The 20,755-nt window shown below is 40.3% G+C and overlaps 1 protein-coding gene across 4 annotated transcripts; it reads right to left on the reverse strand.

The window, feature by feature from the left end:
* Positions 1-2,441: 2,441 nt before the first annotated feature.
* On the reverse strand, positions 2,442-20,755 carry ano11 (anoctamin 11). 4 transcript variants are annotated; one of them, XM_067591561.1, is made up of 25 exons: positions 20,715-20,755; positions 20,255-20,378; positions 19,955-20,108; positions 19,266-19,398; positions 18,955-19,154; positions 18,739-18,846; positions 17,378-17,514; positions 17,228-17,285; positions 17,035-17,145; positions 16,786-16,951; positions 15,734-15,824; positions 13,610-13,706; positions 13,363-13,506; positions 13,006-13,143; positions 11,425-11,523; positions 11,238-11,340; positions 10,640-10,751; positions 10,486-10,540; positions 10,262-10,359; positions 8,912-9,048; positions 8,552-8,757; positions 8,307-8,443; positions 7,966-8,056; positions 6,913-7,096; positions 3,922-5,569 (listed from the first exon to the last, which is right to left on the reverse strand). In XM_067591561.1, the coding sequence occupies exons 3-25, from the start codon at positions 20,084-20,086 to the stop codon at positions 5,460-5,462; spliced, it is 2,847 nt and encodes a 948-aa protein (XP_067447662.1). In that variant the 5' UTR covers positions 20,087-20,108; positions 20,255-20,378; positions 20,715-20,755; the 3' UTR covers positions 3,922-5,459. The 4 variants fall into 4 exon arrangements, with proteins under 4 accessions (XP_067447664.1, XP_067447663.1, XP_067447662.1 ...); XM_067591559.1 differs by having other exon boundaries at positions 20,255-20,428; XM_067591563.1 differs by lacking the exon at positions 3,922-5,569 and adding an exon at positions 2,442-3,807 and having other exon boundaries at positions 6,965-7,096; positions 20,255-20,749.

The following is a 20,755-nucleotide window of genomic DNA, read 5'->3' on the forward strand; positions in this document are numbered from 1 at the left end:
TTGAATTACATTTTCATTTTCAGGTTTACAATATAAATTTAATATAGTCCCCTATAGACTTCCATAGTTAAAGGCTTGAGAGTAGTCTGTGATTTCCACTGAGAAAATATATTTTGAAGTGGCAATATTAGGGGTAAAACTTAACTATTGACAAATTAAAATAATTTTTATAGGGCATGATTTCAAATAAGTCATAAAAATAACCTGTGTCAGGTTTGATTGACACAGCTGTTAAACCCATAACATATTGTTTCCCCTTACATGGCTTTGAAGCTGCACTAATCATTATTGTTATGAACACAATGGCTCACATGACTACATGAGGAGTGAAAAGTGTCATTCTTAGTGACAAACTCACAGTAAATTATCATCCAACACTGCAGTTACTCTCAGCTCTGAGCTTTTAAGCATCATGATTTGGTTTTTCCAGGCCGCAGCTCTGCTACCACCCAGCATTAAATGGCAGCTAGCCAAAGTTATCAACTAGCAAGTGAACATTTAGCATGTAGCAGTGAAAGAGCTAGATATTTCTCTCAGGAGTATTCAGACTATATAATGGCGTTCATTAGTCTCAAAGCCTGTGCTCATAAAAACCAGCCTCACGCATGTGATACGAGCACACAGAACAGTGTCCGTGAGAGGAAAAACATCCTCGAGAAGGGGCATTTCTGCTCCACATGCATAAATGCAGTCCTGTGAGCATGGGGCCGTGAGCTCGACCTATGTGCTTGCAACTGCTCAACACTCACTTGCTCATCAAGTTGACTTTTGAGACCATAACCTTTGATTGTCTGTTTGGTTTGATCACTGACACAGTTGAAGACAGGTATTTTCCTGAGAGAACAAAGACAAAAAACAGAGAATCAGTTTCCCTTTGTTCTCTCAGGCAACTGCCTGTCTTTGACTGTCAGTGATCAAACCAAACAGCCAATCAAAGGTCACTGTCAGTATTGAAAGTGACCAATCAAAGGAGCGGACTGTCTACTCTATCCCTGCCTCCAAAGTCTCAAAAGTCATTTTGATGAGCGAGCGAGTGTTGAGCAATTACAAGCACATAGGGCGAGGGTCGAGCTCACACTTGTCACAGTCCCATGCTCGCAGGTCTGCATTTATGGATGTAGAGCAGAAATGCTCCTTCTCGAGGATGCTTTTTCGCTCGTGGATACTGTTCTGTGTGCTCATATCATGTGCACGTGCCTGGTTTTTATGAGCGCAGGTTTTGAGTCTAATGAAATGCCATACTATACGAGCTAAAAGGAGAATGTATTGTAGTGAAATGCTTGTAGTGTGTAAAGGAGTGAATACTGGACTTATATATGTTGGAAACAAGCACGACTCTAAATGAATGAAAATGTTGCTCTGCTTCTGCTGGATGTGTAAATAAACAACCGTTTGCTTGAACCTTCTGCAACTTTATGAGATAATAACACATCAATGTCATGTTTTCATGTTTACTTGCTCCTGCCCTTAAGTGGCCAAAAAAATAGATTAATGCAGCTTTAATGTTGGAGAAGAAATAAAAAAAATCAGACCAGCTAGTCAGTGAGGTTTTAAGAAAGTTACTAACTTGAGCTGAGCCTGTCCTGATATCATTTCTTATAATGTTGCTACTGTTTATGTAAACCTTTTAAAATATCTGCAAAGAGCTGCAAGATAATTCAAAATGATCATCAACATTCAGTGGCATCACATCTGGTTGTTCTTATTGATATCGTGATATTGAGTTAAAACATATCTCCCTTCCATACATATCTGCGTCGTACTTTTTAAAAGTATTTTTTCTCCCTCACATGCCACGCTGCAGTGTCTTGTTTGCTGCATCGTTACCTTGTGGGTGTTTTGCAGCCCGTGCATGCAAGCATCTCCCTCCTCACTGCAGCAGTCAGTGAACGAACCAGCCGGTGTCCGCAGTGCATACCTGTGCTCGCTGACATGTACTAACTCACTCTTCCTGCAGGCCATGACAGAGGAACGCACAGCAATCATAACAATCAGAAGATGAATGTGGCCAAGAGAGAGGAAAGGGGGAGAGAAAAAGAGTATATATTAAAAAAATAAGGGTGAGGGGAGAATAAGGGTGAAAAAAGGGTGAAGAGGAAGAGGAGGAGACGAGATAAAGTAAAAGTCAGGAGTTGCCCAAGGCCACAGCCATTGGTGGACGTGTGAGGGGAGGAGGGAAAGGAAGAGAGAAATCATTAAGGAACACCTGTCTGTTTCTGACTCCTAATAAATCAGCCTCTTCTTTATCTGTCTGCAGGTTTCTCTGCTGTTTGGAGAAGGTTTCATCTTCTGAAGGGTGGGCAGGATGGTGACGAGAACAAGAAAGTGGAGAAGGTAGATGGAGAGGCATGATAACGTTTCAAGTTCATCCCTACAGCACACTGAGTACAGAATCACCCTGCTGACACATCAGCATTTCAAAATCCCACGCTTAGGAGCCGTTTGCATCCATCAAACTAGATTTATTCTGGTCTAAAAGGTCACACACAAAATATGTACTGTATCAATGTACTATTTCACTCCACTATTGTACATGAGCAGCTCACAGAAATCCTCCATATAAACACTGTGCTGAATATTCAAGTAGAAAAGACAAAACAATCAGCTCAGCATCAATGGACAGTAAAGTGCAGTATATATACAGTAGTACAGTGTATGTGTGAGTACATATACATTCATCCCATAGTGAAGACAACACAATAATAACAAGTCTGTCAGCTCACAATGAAAGCATATTAAAAGTTAGCAGGAAATAAAAGATCTTACAGTATCAGCGAGTGGTAAAACGTAGGTAAACTTTTATCTCAAGTCAGTGGTCATGAAGAGGAAAAGAACCACGAATGTAAACTCAAATTAAAGCGGCACTCCACTGATCAGTGTGCTTGTCATTGGTAGTACTACTCATCCTGTGAAAACAGTTGTATGTCTTTTGTGTTTCTGGAGAATCAGAGAGAGTCAAGTCCGACAAAATAACCCTGAAGATGTCATCAGGGTTATCTCAGCTTGGGTTTGAAAGGTGTGAATCTTTGGCTAAAAGAGCCAGATCATTTTCAATGCAGCTGCTCATCTTTTGTACTGATGATTCAACCACTATGCAGAAAATGAATTTCCAGACTTTAATTTCCAGAACCTCGGATGAGTGAAATAACTCCTCCCACTGTGCAACTCTATGAAAGATGCTATTGAGTTTAATTTGACTACCCTACTGTATTGTCCCTCAGCTTTATGAAGGTGCAATACTAAATCACTGGAGTGCCCCTTTGATGTCATCAAAACATATTTAACATCAATGTAATACTGTTTACTGTGATGCATAGTAGAGGACACTGGACAGACCTGAGCCCTAAAGGACCCACTCTTGGGTCTACTTGACCATTACCCTTGTAGCTCATCAGGGAACTATCCAATCACAGATTTTAGATCCTTTTCCTTCAGACTTGGGCCCAGTTATTGTAGGTTCAATTCCCAGTTTGGACATTGTGAGTCATTTTCAGAATAACATTTTTTTCCCCCTAACATTTGAAGACGTCAAATGCATTGGTCTGGTATGAATATACAGTATGTCATAAACTTTTCGTGAGTCAGCCTTAAAATGTTGGTTTGGGTAAGTTTAGCCTCCAATACACACCTGCCCATCATAATGTTGACAGTATGACTTATTCACTCAGGGGAAAAGTTCACTCATGTTATCCCAGACGCAAAGGAGTGTCTTTTATTCCTCACCCCCCCCCACCCCCCATTCTTCCCTCCCACCACTCTGTTCCACGCTGGAGTCCTAACTCATGTTTCCAAAGGACGTGTCGCTTGCTTCAGGGAAGGCAGTGCAGTTGGGTTTGGACATGGAAGGAATGGGGAAGGAACAGGGAGAAAGAGGAGAGAATTAGTCTGTCAGACAGACTACTGTAAGATGTATGGAACATACTGCCTCAACTACTACTGTATGTTGTAAAGCATTTTGAGAAATACATTTTTATATATTTGTATTCTTCCTAAGAATGAGACGAGAAGATCAATCTGATCTGAATCTGATGTCTGTGTGTTATGTACATATGAAGCTGGAGTCAGGATGTGTTTAGTTTAGCTTAGCATAAAGACTGGAAGCAGAAAGAAACAGCAAGCCTAACTGTGTCCAAAGTAAAAAAAAAAAAGTACACCTACTAATATCTCTAAAGGTAACTAATTAACATGCAGTATGTGTATAGTATGATGTGTGTAGTATCATTCTACCTTTATAGAGACTAACACTAAAACTTGTACTTTCCAACTTTATCTAGCAACCAGATGCAGTGAAGGAAGTACTGGCTGATGGATAACTGCTGCTCGTAAAGAACACGTACCTCCCTCTAAAATCACAAATTCAGTTTCTGTTCATGTATAAATTAACGAAACCAGACACAAGACGTGCCCCGGTAGCCTACTGGTTAAGACGCATGCCACATACTGTAACCACAACATCGATACCCCCCCCCTCCCCGTTTCCTGTTGATCTCCACTGTTGCCATAATAAAGGCATAAAATGCCTTTATTGAATTAATTAAATGTTTCTTTTTAAACTTTGGACAGGTGCAGGATTTGAACTTTGACACAAGCTGTATTTGAACTGCTCTGCTGCACACTGTTTACTTCCTGCTTGAATGTAATATTATTTTATTTCATTCCAGAGAGATCATTCTGCTGTACTTCTAAGTTAAACATTAAAAGCAGTGCTGACAGAAGAAAGTATCAACTATGCTAACAGACAGAGTTAGGCTACCTGCCCCCAGTCCTTAAGCTAAGCTGACTCCATAATTAACACACAGACACATAAGATAACTTACACTGGTGAGGCTGTAGTGTTGTACATAGGGCTGGGCAATAATCCGACATTACCATTTGTTGACTCTGGGTGGTAACATATTGTGTTATTGAGATAATATTGTGTTATTGTCTTATAAAACTGTGCTGTCCAAATGAATGAAAAGGTTTTAACAAAGATTTTACTAAACATATTTGAAGAGTTGTGTGTGATGAAATACAGTGGAACACATGATTTGCCATGCAATACATATCTAGGTCAATACATATCTGAAAAATATTCTTTAACTGTATCACCCAGCCCTAGTTGAGCAGCAGTAACATTTTCTCCTCAGCCTGCATGCGGTCACTCTGCATCTCTCCCCTCCTTAGCAACTAAGACAATTAGCTCCAAAACAGAGAGACAGGCAGACCCACTAGAAATTTTAAGCCCCCTGACAATGGCACGAGCCAAGAACCCTGCACCTCTTTGGGCCTCCTATTCTTTACAGACTTATATACTAATTCATCACATTTATGAATTCTGTTCCCTCACATTTTGTGAATTTAAATTTGATTTAGAAGTTGTGGCAGGAAATGGTAACAGGTAGTACTGTGTTGTGGTACTGTATGTACTGTACTATATGTACTTAAGGCCATTGAATGTGTTATAAACTAGAATTCATTTAAATGTGATCAATTCTGCTATGATTACTGAAATAATGACATCTTTCTTGAGAATGCCACTTACTTACCTGTTGTGTGGTACTCACCTGTCCTCCTCCGGCAACATTCACTACATGAGACACATGACAAACATGGGTCAGAGCACAGGGACACACACACACATGAGGAGGAAAATATACTCCATGGGACAGTAGTCTCCATGAGCGAGCTGTGGCTGTGACAGACTGTGGTCCTCAGGTACAGAATTTGAACTTTGACACAGACTGCATTTGAACTGTTCTGCTGCCCGATATTTACTTCCTGCTTGAATGTAATGTCAGTGAAATCATTCCGCCATACTTTTAAGTTAAACGTTAACAGCAGTGCTGACAGTGGAAAGTATTAATCATGCTAACAGATATCAGCCCACAAGCCGTACGGATATAATCAAATTCATCTGCAACTGATATATTTAGGTCAGATCCCACACAGATTACCTTTAATGATCATGTTGCCTGCAGTGTAGCGAGTTTATGACGGCTAGTTGGCCGCAGGTGCTGTGGAGGTGTGTATGTGGGTGGGTTAGCTTTTAAAAGCCTTTAAAATCTGGAATTTATTTATGGGAATCAACAGTCTCAGTGACAGTTTTAACACTGTATGTAACCTGTGAACACTACTGGTGCATTGTTTCATTGATCACCTGTGTGGAACCAAAGGGACAACAACATACTGCACAACGTCAAACATTTAATGTTATTCTAATATTTAGGGCAGATACCATGAAGCTAATACGGAAGTAAATTAGTATTTTATCAGAAACTATAAATACTGTAGCCACAACAAAACAATGAGGTCTGTGGATTAATCAGAATAACCATGACATTGTTTATGTAAAGACACTTCTAATGAGTTTTTCAAGTGTAATTTTTCAGCACTTTGAGCATCAGCAGTTCTGTTCACCTCCATTATATCTGGACGGCAGCAGGTACAGAGTTATTTATTTTAACTGAAAAAATAAACTAAGATAAAACAAGATTAAAGACAAAGACAATACAGAAGGTTCATGACCAACAGATAAGTTAAGTGAGTCAGGGATCTGAGAACATTAGTGACAGGACTAAGTGAGAAAATATATTTTAGTGTGATATGAGTGAACTGATCCTTTGAATTCTCTAGACATGATCATAGATGACTTTGATCATTGATATTACTCTCACCTATGCTATCTCTGAATATATCAGTGTGATCATGCTCTCAAATGGTTGGTTCACTTGGATTAATTCTTTTTAAAAGGGTCTGTGTTAGCTTTATAGAGTTTTATCTCCCTGACAACAAAACATTTAAAATCCCCTGATCTAAAAATATTTAAATCTCTTCTCTTAAATATTCAATTACAAAACTGTGTTATGTGTTATGTTTTATGTGTGTGTTGCGCTGCATTGTGTGTGTGTGTGTGTCCCATGTTCTACTGACCTGGGCTTGAGGTGCCTGGAGTGGCAGGGGCGGCCCCTCGGCCTCGACTCACCAACAGGGCCTCCTGGTTTTCGGCCAGAGCTTGCTTGGCCAGGTAGCGCTCCCTCTTCATCTTCAGCTCCAGGGATTCGGGGACATCGGGTACGATCCAGTCGATGGCTCGCAGTACGAAGAACACCACATGCTGGAGGAGAGACGACGTGCAGATGAGACATTTAACCTCCTCATCAGACTGAAGAAAACTGCCTCTCCTGTCACAAAATCTGAACTTGATTTTGAGCTTACAGTTAATTGTGCTTCCCATGTGAAAATGTGTGCATTTTACATGTACTACTACTGAATTATTTTGTCTTTATATCTCAGGATTCCTATTTTGGCCAAATTCCATTCAGATCCATTCATTACACTCTGATATTCTGTGATTTCCTGGAGTACTTATGGATTTCCCTTATTTTTCCTCTCTGGAAATGCACCTCTGAAATATTTATTATTTTCCCAAATTGCTGTGACAGCCAAACACTTTGCTACTTGCTCTATAAATCCCCTCTACTGTATCCTTCTCCTTAGTGATTACTCTTGCTCTTTTCCTAGCACTGACATGTTTGTTCAGAAAACTGCAAACCCAGAATGCTGGTCCTGCTTAGCTCTAGTTGTGTGGGTTTACATTTACTCTACTTGTGACCCCTTAATGAAAATGTCTGCCTAAAATGTCAGTGTAAACAAATAACAACACGGAGGAACAGAGGGAAGTCTGAGTGAAAATGGATGCAACTGGAGATATACATATAAAGTGAGGAGACATGGTAAAATCAAAGGGAACAGCTCCAAAATAACATACAGTATGAACTACTGATACAGGTAAGTATCACACAGGATTAAATGACCAGTGGTTGAAATATGCACCTGGGAACAGAAGCGCAGCCAAGGAAGAGAAGTAGGTGAAAGATAAAAATTAATGATGTGCATTAAAATCACTTGAACAAGCAGAAGGAAAACAAGTTAGCCCTTATAAGCCAATAAATAAATGGAGAGACAAAGCAGCTCCCTTCACACCTCAAAGGCAATGATGAAACCAAGTCTGACAGCAAGGAGTTCCCAGTAGAACAGTGTGTAGTCTCCATTGTTGTCTCTGAATGCTTTATATCTAAAAAATAAACAAAATAAACCACAGTTACTGCAGAACACACTATGTAATAGTTGGTGTATATGATATGTTAGGAAAATGAACAATGTGTTAAACATCAGTAATGCTACCCTCTGTTGGTCAAGTCTGTGATCTAATGTCTTGAAGATGGAAATTAAACATATTTGAGAGGCTAAATATGGAATTTCAGACAAAGAGTGTGTTGCCACTCTTATATAACAATCATTCAGACAATCAGCATATAGTGTACCTGCACATGGGGTACTCTGTGAAGTTAAGCGGTGCGTAAGCCAAGGTGAAGTTGACGTATCCACTGAGCTCATTATCAAACTTGTACTGGTAGAGCAGGCGAGGTAAGAACTCTGATGTGAAGGCTATTAGGAAAGCCTGCGGACGGATAAAACGTAATGTTGAAAATCTATCTAGTATTATCATGACACTCATCCGCTCGTGATGATGACGTCTCGTGATGTCATTTTCGTGATGTCGACTCACGTTGGCGATAACGGACAGGTGTGACAGGGCTTCCAGAATGTTGAACCAGACTCCGATGTTCTGGGCACGCTCAGCCACCGGCCGGCGGTACTCGCACACAAACTTGTGGGCGTCCAGACGGATCTCCACCCAGTTGTTGAGGAGGGCGAAGAGCGGAGCGAGGGGGAACGCAGCCACGAAGATGGTGATGAACCCGAACTGGAGCACTGCGGCACAACGACTCATTTTTAATGCATGTTATACTTTTTTTTTTTTTTTTTTTTACAAATGTACATCATATTGTATTTTATTGAATTGTTAATACAGTTTATCGTAGACCCCGTGACATTATATCTTTACCGTACAGCAGAGGATACTTGCCCATCTCCAGGTATTCCTCAAACAGGCCCTCACACTCCACCAGCTGGTAGTCTTCCTCCCAGCGCCGAGGTTCATGGGATGATTTTCCCCCGAGCACCTTGGCCAAAGATCTCTTCTGGCGCCAGGCCTTCACTTTACTGTCGGAGCAGAGAGACAGAGAGAGGCTTTTATTTTAGAGCCCAGCTACAAAACAACAGCTCATCTAGTGAGGATGTTTTCTCGTCTGTGTCCCTACATGCAATTCTAAAGTTCTTCATGGTGCCTTTCATTACTGTTTACATTTTTTGTCTCTTTTTTTGTTATTTTGTACACATGTATTACATTACATGGACAACTGAGTTAGTTTAAAGTGTTGATGATTAGCTGTGAGCATGGGTTTTTAATTTCGTCATGATGGACTCAAAACTACAAAAGCAAAGGATGATGGTTCTCTTGTGGCTTTTCAACTGACATCTTGGTAACGCATTCTTCCTCTGCTGTAACACATATCTGCCTCAAAACTCACTGCACACGTAATACAAAACAGTACCAATCACACAAAAAACACACACACAATCTTTTATGTCTGTTCAGAAAATGACACAGTCTTCTCTCTTCCTCCCCCAGGAGAAACAAACAAGAGAAACCACATCCAGTCCTCCCTGTGGCCTCTCGCACAGAGCTGTCACACTCACAGCAGGTCAAAGCAGGCGCCAGCTACAATCATTTTATCAATCCAACAGCAGCGGTATATATGACCTCACTGTTGGGGGAATCAGCATGAAGATCTAATTTAAACATATATGGCTTTGTTTTTTCCCTGCTGATCATACATTCAATACAAACAATACAATACAAAATGTGTCTGGAAACACACACACACACACGCACACGCACACACACACACACACACACACACACACACACACACACACACACACACGTATACACACACACACACTGTGCCAGTGCTGCAGAGCTACATTGGTGGGCTTTACTGCACCAGACAAACTCCTCTGCAATCAGGATGCAGAACCATCTGATGTAGCACTTCAAAACATTACGTCATGCAGGTAAATTGTAATTTGATGGTTCTGCTGATACTGGTTTTCAGATATTTCTAAATCCACACTGATGATAGCTATTATCTTTACAACAATGCACAATTCAATTTCTTGAAAGTGATCATTTTAACTTGGAAAATTGTACTCCAGTTGCAACGGTTTATAATGTCCACTGAAGCTGTTAAGTAAAAGCAGGGAAACCTTGAGACAGAAGAGACAGACGACATAATCAAATAAAATAACAGATCAGGTTGACCTCTAAGAAAGTCATACTGGTATCAGTTGAATGCGTGGACAGGAAACATACGGGATAATGAACTCCTGAATGTTGTTGATGAGTTGCTTTCCCACCATGATGATGAAGAGTTGTTCAGCCAGTTCAATGAGACAGCCGCCAGGACCACACTGAATATAAAGACACACAGAACACACAGACACATTTTTGTTTCCATGCTTGGATATGTGATATTTTTCCCTTTGACATTCATTGTGAAATTATAGATTAATAAAAATGTAGAAGAAGAGACTCACGTCTTCATTTCTCATCCCAAACAAGGTGCCATAGTTGGTAGGATAACCCACAAACCTACACACATAGAGAGGTAAATTAAATACTTTGTTTGTCACAATATATTTTTCATTACATGATTGTCTGTGTGATCGTTGTGACAGACTTATGTCTCACCTTCCTTTAAAGAAAGCCACATAGAAGGGAGACGAGTAGAAATTGACAAACTGGAAGATGAACACCTTGAAGATGAAGGCATTGTCATACTGGGTTTGTGTTCGGTGCATCTCTGCCACAGAGAAAACAAGAACACACAGTGTTAAACACATTACGCCCTCTGTAATAATATTAATGTTTGCCATTGTTTTCTCTTCCTAATACGTTTGGCTAGCAGGGAATTTGTTTAAAACCTGTCTGATCATGTGACGACTCATGTTTCTTTCCCCTTCTGACTTTTCACAGCACTGTCACTGTGTTCAGATATCTAAGCAATTAACATGGTGAGTACAAATGTTACCTTAATCAATAAAAGTGATGGTTAAACCTATGAAAAACAGACCAGTCCTGGTCAATCTGTCAAAATGGTCACTGGTGTGTCATATTCATATGCTCAGTGCTGTGTGTTGTGATGTCTCGTTCTATAACGTCTGTTGCCCTTGCTGATAGAGTATTTTTACCCCTGATGCTGGGATCAAATTCAAGACTTTCATCTGCTTTGTGAGGAGTCTCAGCTTTTAGTTAGTGAAGATCTAATGAGAGCAGTATTGATTCTTACCCCATTTAGTGAGCTGCTCAGCTAATGCAGTATAGACCCGGCCCATCAACAGGATCAAGCCTAGATTCACAATACTGCTGGAGATGTTGGCTATGGTCCCTGCCTGGAGTGGAGATCAGACAAATATTAAAAACAGAAAAAGTTAAATCCACACATCCCACTGTAGCTCTATGTAGCTCTGATATACCTCTGTGCGCAGGACGGGGCTCCCAGTATGGTACATCATCACGCTGATGATACCGCGGCACATGACAACCGTCACCAGGAAGATCATCACCACACACAGCTGAGAGGGAAGACACGGCGACATTGGGTTAAAAGATTAGAATTGGTGATACTGAACTTTGGAACATCTCTTTGAAGTAGTTCTTCATGAGATTCATTAGGTGCACTCCATTCATGCAGGTTTCCAAACTCTCACCACTACAGATTCACGGCCTGCACACTATCACTGCCAAATAAAGTGCAGCCATCATCATCCTCACCACTCTCCATAGCTTGCTCACTGGTCCAGACTGCTCGATGCCAGGCTCAATCAACTCTTAGTAAATGATTTCCAGACTAACAACTCGCAGCACAGATTGAGTTTAGGGAACTAAGTTTGGTGTGTGAGGTTACATCTGAAAACCTTTTACTGATTTAGTTTAGTTTAGTTTAATCAGAGCTCTTGTAGGAAAACAACTGTTCTGCATGGAGATCAGCCACAGTAATTTTCCTAAAATTCACATTATCCTTTTCATGATGTCCACAGTTCCTTATTGTTTGTCTTCTGGGTTTAACTGTTCGGTACAACACAGGAACACCAGACCAGTAGATCTCTGATTTTCAATTTCACAAACTGTTTCTTTGAAGTGGAAGCCCTAATTATCATAATACACAGTACATATCCAAGGCTATCCCACAGTGAATCACACAGCCAAGAACAGATGGTGCTTTGTATGTATATTAGTACCAATTTAAAGTCACTATCTATTTATTTCAGCAGGAAACATTTCCTTGCTTCGTTTTCAACAGTAAAAAAGAAAGCTACCCTTCAATTTCAGTCACTCCTCTTGGTTTGTTTTCCAGATAAGTGATCAAGGATACTGTTCTATTCAGTTTTCCTTTATAGGCCGTGCGTGTTGATGCCATGGCACCATTTTTTCCACCTCTGTCAGTATTGTGAGAGGAAGGGTGGGGGAAAGCTGATCCTCAGATCCCTTTTCAAGAACAAGTTAATCCTGGATTGAGCATGCAGTGTATGACTGAGATTATCAGATCATATCTAGCCCTGTGGGCAAATGACCTGGATCCATTATTAGAAAAGGGTTCAGTTACCACTGCAGGATTCACTGGAACAGCACACAGGTGTAAACTCCACGCCTCTTTCTCACCAGGATCACAAGAGTAAAATCTCAAAAGACAGTGAGACTCTCCAATGAAACAAAGTACAATGAGAATGACTGTAAGAAGAAAAATCAGCACATGTTTTGTACATACTTGTATGGGATCTGATTAGGATTTTGCATCAAAATCAATGCATGGCATGTGATCATCTCCAATAAAAATAATCAAACAAATTACATTGCATTAAACAGATTCAAAGTTGGTGGCTCTGACTGGCCAATGCCAGACTCATAGATAATGGTTGATATCACCAAACCAATATATTGATGGATTCCTACAAATGTACTTACAAGAATGTTCTGCTACTCAAATACTTCATTTACAGTAATACTCAAATCATAAACCTGAAATCCAAAAAAATCAATTTTAAACAGTGTCTCACCATCATAATGATGACCATGGAGCCAGTGAACATGCGGGACAGTCTGGTCTTCTCTGGAAAGTAGGGCTCTTTGACTCCAGTCACTGGGTTTTGCTCCATACTCGGGGCCATGGCTGCAAACTCTGGCCGAGGTCGCTCCTGAAGGAAGACAGTGATGACATCAGTATTAATGGATAGACTCTTTGCTGGTTTTCTACAACTGCAGACTACATCTGGGGACCCAAAAGAAAGTGATGCACTTCACACCAGTGCCTGGGTAAACCCTATCCCTATTTCCATTGTTTTGCAGACCTGGGGTCTCTAGATGTGAGGTCTATAACTACCATAAATCTATAAACAAAGAAAAGATTGTGACACCTCTTCTTCGTGGAAGTCCATGCAGTCCCAGTGATGGGCCAGGGTGGCCATCTTTCGCTTCCAGTACTCCAGGAACGTCACGGCCCAGAAGGACATGAACACACTGAAGAAGACTGTACCTGGGTGGTCGAATAGGTAGCCCAACTACAAGGCAGAAAGTCAGAGTACATAGTTTTTGGTTTATAGCTTTAAGTTTAACCAGCGCCAGACTTCTTGGTTTCAGTGAGATGTTTTGAAAAGTAATCACCTTGGCCATGGTGCAGATTTCAGACATGTTCCAGGCTTTACATGTATTACAGAGAGGACACATCAGATAACTAGCGCTGCTGTTACAGATTTCCTTACTGTTGACAGACACATAGAAACAGATTAGTTACAACAGAGAAATCACATTTTAAAGCTTTCAAACCAGGATTGCTTTTCAGCTTTGGATGAATCAAGTGGCAAAGCAGATTTGACAGATATTTTGCCCTTTAACCACATGTTAAATAATTACTAATGTGAGCACTAAGGGATTAATTGTAATGGATTTTGCATGCACACAAGCCTGGTGTATATTGATTCCTGGATAAGTGAGAAAAAATATCAGATAAAAGGTGTTGAAATTGTTGCAAGCTGCCGGGGAACAGAGCTATTGCACTTTCCCTTATTAGAGTTAATGAGTGAGTTACTGAAACCATGAATACACGTTGCTGCACAAATAAATCCTGACATCTTTCTTCCTTATTTCTATAAATGGAGATTATTCTGCACTAATTGTCCATTATCACATGAGATAACTGCTGTTTATTTTTGCTGCAGACTGGCCTCCATATATTCTCCACTAATCTGGCTTTAATCTATAGTGTGAACTAATGAACTTCATGAAGCTGAGCTGTTTTCTTCCCTAAGATATTAATTCATCTTCCATTCTCTCTAAGCTCTCTTGTTCCTTTATAACAGGATTAATTTCTGTCACTGACGCCATTAGGATGCCATAGCAACAGATCTGTGATACACACTAGAATTGATAACACAACATTTGGGGACACACACTGAAGGTACATGTGCTCTGAAGTCTGAATGAGGGGTGATTTCAGTGCTGTGTCAGTATAACTACTGTGGTGGTAAATAATGTATGATAAATTGGGTACAGACATTTCCCATGTGGATTGTATAATTATGAGGTTTGTTTTTTATTCAGAACAGGCTGTGCTTTGATATATTTGCATCTCAAACCGTGTTTGTTTAAGCATAATTTGGGAGAAAGTGTGTCAGCAGAGTTTTCATTTCTGGGCAATTCTGGTATCCCTTAAAGGTATAGTTTAACATTTTGGGTAATGTGCTTATCCTCTTTTTTTCTGAGAATAAGATAAATAGATTGATACTAATCTCATGTCTGTGTGTTAATTAGAGAGCTGGACTGGTGCTATGGTGTCAGTTGCCAGATGGGTTCAGTAAGAACAGGATTTGGTTTTGGTCTCTGTACAGGTACGATGGAACCAAATCTGGCAACCTCACTGCAACGTCAAGACTCCGGGAGGTAACTGCACCCAGTTGCTGTTGCTTGCCAATAAATTGTTTCACCATGTAACTCACACTAAAATCACAAACTGCCTTTTTTTTTTTACATCTGTTGAGAGCTAATGCCACATTGAATTTCCCTTCATTTCCCAGGATTTTCTTGAGCATGTTGCTTGAGACTGACATTCTCATTAGGCATCCTGACTGAGAATGAGTGGAATGCAACCACAAACACACCTGGTGAAGTGCAGCCTGTTTACTTATTTTACTTTTCATTTTACTTTTGTGATACAACCACTGAAATGTTTATCAGTGACAAAATGACAGTGAGTGTAACGGTAGCACAAGTATCAGAGTCACAAAGACTAGTTAGTTACACAGCAATATCTGTCTAAAGTTTGCTAACATTAGCCACCATAAACTACTAGTCATACCAGACCAAATAAGGTTGTAGCAGCAAAATCCTTGCGTGCATTAAGCAAGGGTCTACTTTATTGCTACTGATAGTAGAGTAATGACAGGAAATGAGGGGAGGAGGCACAGGGAAAACTGACCAAGGGTCCCCAGCTGGACTCGAACCAGGTACATTGCAGCTCAAGATCAATGCTTTCATCCCTAAGCAACCAGTGTACCCCATAAATAACCTTTATATGAAAAATTGGTGGAGTTCCACTTTAAAATTTGATGAATAAAGCTTGATACATCAACTAAATGCTAGAGTCACATTGTCATCACTTCATTATGTTTTAAAATGTTGATTTCCTGGCTCTTGTATACATTTTGTTGATGCTATATTCCACATTGCTCCTTGTCATTTTTTTGTGTCATGCAGTAAAACATGTATTTTCTGTGTAATATGTGGACTCACGCTGGTGTGTTGGTACCCATGGACATGACTCCAGACACAAAGACCAGGGTCCCAACCACTGCTGCCGGCAGCAGCCAGGCTGTGTAGTAACCTGTAGAGACATAAAGCTCCTTTAGGCTGCAGATCTCAGCTTATGTGCAATTACACTGAAGCACTGCTGTTTAATGCTGGAATGTCCTTGATGAAGAGGTTGGGTTGACGTTGCAGAAGACGTATGTCTCATGCTGCAGATTATAGTTTTATTGTCTCAAAATTAACTGTAGTTTGATGTTCTGTCTACTCTTTACTCAGACATAATGGATTTCACTTATCATGTCGAAAACTGAATGGAAAACATGCAACTTTCTGTGAGCCAGATGGATTTTTTCCTGGAAAAATTATAAATAAATAAAATGGAAAATGATGAATCACATAAATAGCAGAGGCCTGTTTAGCAGCAATTAGAGCCTTTAATCTTTGAAGACAGATGTTCACAGAAGTCTCAGCTGTCTGTCAGAGTACTGCAGATCTTCCTCCCAGATTTCTTTGTATTTTGATGCATTCATTGACCTCTCTACCTTCACAAACTCCCAGGGGTGCTGCAGAGAAACATCAACAGCACTGAATCTTTCTTACTGTCAGAGTGTCCTTCATTTCTTCCACCAAACACAAAATTCACAAACCAACTGGAGCCTTCCAGATGCAAGTGTATTTAATCTAAATCATTTGTCTCACATTCATGAAAATTGGACTGAATTGCTGTTTTTTTCTTCTTCACATTTTGATAATTTATTTGAATTGCTGAACAAATGAATGAGAATGAGATGTGGGCAGCGATTCAGAAGTCTGGCTACAGGCTAAAAGTGATCTCTATTCAACTTAATGTTTAACTTCTACAAACAACTTATGACTTATGATTAATGTGTATCCCGCTAAAGAATGAATTCAAATCATTTGAGGAGATCTGATTTTTCTTTCTTCTGATGATCAGTGCCAAAAAAAATCCTAATTACATGCACATGAGAAAGCTATTGAACACTTTTTTTTCTTTCTAAATAAGGATTCATATTTACCCAGCCAGGCAAAGTAGAGGGCAATCTTCTCTCCAAAGTACTCCCTGATGTGGTCCAGTGGTTGGTACTTGTACCATTTGCACCAGCGGGCCCAGTAGTAGTGAAGAACCTGCCTCTGGTTCAACTCATCAGGACGGATTTCATACCTTGGAAGCTGAAAAGGGCCCTGTGGAATAAAAACATGTTGAATAAAAAGCGAAAGCAGCACAATTTTTTAATTAGATTACAGAGCAGATATAAATATCACACCTCATGCAGGGGGAAAGCTGCAGTGTACGCCCCTTCATTTACTAGTCTGTCCACGCCAACCTCTGCTCTCTTCCTTTTGCCGTACACCGTCCTGGCAAGAATCTCATACACCTGAAATAATATGCAAACTCTCACTCCATGACAGAATAATTTCACTGAGTCCATACACTGTGGAGGAAGTCCTGTTACTCACAACACGATGTCTTTGTGTATTAGTGAAGTAGGTTTCATGGTTGTCACAGCCAAGGAATCTGGAGAAGAGAGACGTTCACTTAACCAATTACACTATACTGCAAAACAATGTTAACTGATCCTATTATTACCAACTTTAACTGGAACTCACCTGTTCATCTTTGACTTGCGAAAGGCACATGTGTAATAGTCCAGCGGCCTGTTTGGTACTGACTCTGTCATTGCGTTAGGGATGCATAGTCTACTCAGTACCCGAGCAGATGTGTTTAAGTCATGATGCGGCTGTGCCTGGAAGCCAAGAACACAGTCATTCAGTATCATGACGGTTTTATCATCCACGTCTTTATAAAGGTATAATCCTTAAAATTTCAGTTGATTTGGTGACATCGTGGTTACTGGTGTTAACTGGTGTAAATGCCCCAGAAATTACACTGTGTATCTACCAGTCACCAGTGGAGGAAGCAAACACGCTGCCTCCACTGGTGACTGGACTGTCAGTAATGCAACAGAAGAAGAGCGACTCACATCTGTTAACAGTGCAGCTACACAAACTCTGGGCTCAAAGGTTTCATAAAGAATACAAGGAAGACAGTCAACAATGTCCTCTGACAAGTTAATACTGAAATTATCGGCTTTTATCTTCTGCATCACTTCCAATAAGTGCATGTACAGTTTTGTGTCCTGTCAACCCTTTGTGCGGGGGAACGCATTTGAATCTCACTCAGGAAAGGTGGAATCTGTCAGTAACAATAAAATCTGGTGTTTGATGTAGAGTTTGATGATGAAGAGTCTACAGCCATGTTAGCAGCTCTGTGAGGCTGTGTTTAAGGATTGTGCTGCCAAATGCTAATGTGGTGGAAAATTCATAGTTTAAGGAAATTGTTTTTGATTATGTGTTGAAGATTTATGATATAATACATCTCTCTAAGCATACATATATTCTTTAAGTGCATATATACTCACGTATTTTTAATGTACTAGATATATGTTCTTTACTTGATTGCTCTATAAATGTATGTTAAAGCTCATATTCTCTTATTTTTGAAACTGTTTAGCTGACATGACACAGAAGTGGAATTGGTGAGGGGCAGGGTGCCCCCGCCATTAGACAAAATCAATAGTCTGCCAAATATGCTAATATGCTCAAAAATGCTAACATGGTGATGTTTGGCAGGTATTTTATGTACCATGTTTAGCATCTTAGTTTAGCATGTTAGCATGCTAAAGTACTCTAATTAGCACTAAACACAAAGCACAGCTGAGGCTGATGGGATGTCATTAGTTTCGTAGTTATTTAGACATAAAAGTATTGGACAAATTAAAATGTTGACCTACTGATGAAAAGTTAAGGGATCTTGAGGGGGACATGTGTAGCAAATTTCAGTTTGGACCAAAATGGTGGACTGACCACCTAACTGAGAGACTGACATTGTCATCCATAGAGACAATCGAAAAATGCTAAGAATTATAACTTTAAATTAGAAATACGTAATTATAAACAACTGCACTAACTTGCAATGGAGCTCTCAGGCAGAGTTCCTCAGCGTGATACACCATCACATCCCAAGGAGCGCTAAGTTTCAGAAAATGTATTGTTTTCTTTTCATTCGCAGTTTCCTCCTAAAGGAGAGAAAAGTAAGAAGTTGTTCATTTATAAGGAAAAATAAATAATGAGTAGACTGAGAGCTTTTTAATAAGATAAATGATCTTCAATCTGATCTTCAGTACCTTCTCCATCAGCAGTCCGGCACACTCTAGATTCTGAACAAACTTCTCCCTCCACTGTGCCAGCTTTGCCTTCCTTCGTTCAGACCTGCTGTTCTCCTCGGTGGGCACAGCTTCCCCGTCCTCACCGGTCACCTCACCCCTGTCCTTCCCCTTGCCTCGCCGTTTCCTCCGCGAGCGAACCTCCCACACCAGCACAAAGTCTAAACCCAGATCAAGCACACGGATCCGAAAGGTTAAATGAGGGACTCACTCAGTCATCCATCATTCAGCTTGTGACAGCTAATACAATGTGAGCTGCTGATGCTGCTTACCTATTTTGGTTCTTCCATCTGTGAAGTAATTCCCCAGCTGTGGAAGTGGCTGGGTACTTCTTGTATTAAAGTGAATATCGATGGGGTCATTATCATCCCCATCTGCATCTTCATCACAAGCTGCGGCTGAAAGCTGAAAGTATCAATGCAGTTTAATTATTATCTATATTTGCAAAAAACAAGTGAGAACTGTAGGCAAAAAAGGCTATTTTGTACTCACTTCCCTGCATGTAAACACACTGTACTGTATATGGACGGTTAATTTCCTTCTGATGAGGTTTAACTGTAAATCCTGTGTCATTACACAGCAGCATAAAAGCCTCTACTTTGCAATAATGAGCCCAGAAAGATGAGATGATCACTGAGCGTTTTACAGCACGATTGAAAAAAATCTTTCAGCACAGCAAAGTCATGTTTCACCACAAGATAGTTTTGATTTGCCAGTGATATACAGCACCTCATAATATATTGTACTCCTGCAGATATCACATAAAGGATATAAAACCCCTTCTAGATTCACTGCAACATCTCAGAGAAGTCAGTGAGGTATAATGGGATGAGGCAGGGGAATTAATGGCTGCTGTGTGAATGTGCAGTTATTTTCAATATTTATGTGATTCATCTACGAAAGGATAACACACTGCAGCATATTTAAGGTTTATAGAGGGGGGAAAAAAATAAGAGCTTACATATCTTGGCGGGATGAAGCACCCGTTCTGCAGACTTCCATAGCTGTCTGTGGTTTGGGCTTCACCCCCATAGTCCAGATCCAGGAGGACCTCTCGGTCTCCTTTCAGCGGCTCTAAGCCCTTCCTTAGCATAATGTGAGGATGACAAAAGGTCCTGTGGATTGACACATATACTGAGCATTCACATCAAATTAAACAGTGAAAAAAAATGCTTATCACTCAAGTATTTCACACAACTACACACATGATTTGAAGGAAGAGGCTGAAAAGGGTAAAAAAAAAAAAAGGTTGATACTGTACCTTTGTTGTGGTTAAGACGAGGCTGCTGATAAAGTCTGAATTTGCAGCAATCTGTGCTCTCCTTGTCCTCTCCCTCCTCTCTATCTCTGCATCCGTCATGCTCCTCTGCTCCACAGCTAGATAGCTGTAGAATACCGTAACTGACCTAACATGCAGGCAGCAGCTTGTACTTTTCTGCATTTCAGCAGAGGAAATGTACATCAGGATATACAGCACGGCTCACATCCCCACATCATAAATAATGTAATAATCAGTCAGAGGCAGAGGGTTGGAGAGTAAAGCCAGGGCTCTCACAAACATGTTCATTATGAAGAATAAAACATGTGAGGGGGGGAACCTCTGTGATCTATCGGGCATTCCCCTCATCCATACAAGCTGCTTCCTATATTTCGTTTAATCGGTGTGGAAACGTTCACACCAGTTGGCATAATTATTAACTGAACAAGAAAATAAACTCCACCTCTCTTTCCTGATACATCATCACGGGCATGACACTGAGAT

This window comes from Thunnus thynnus, chromosome 6, assembly GCF_963924715.1.
Source record: "Thunnus thynnus chromosome 6, fThuThy2.1, whole genome shotgun sequence".
Classification (NCBI taxonomy): Eukaryota; Metazoa; Chordata; class Actinopteri; order Scombriformes; family Scombridae; genus Thunnus; species Thunnus thynnus.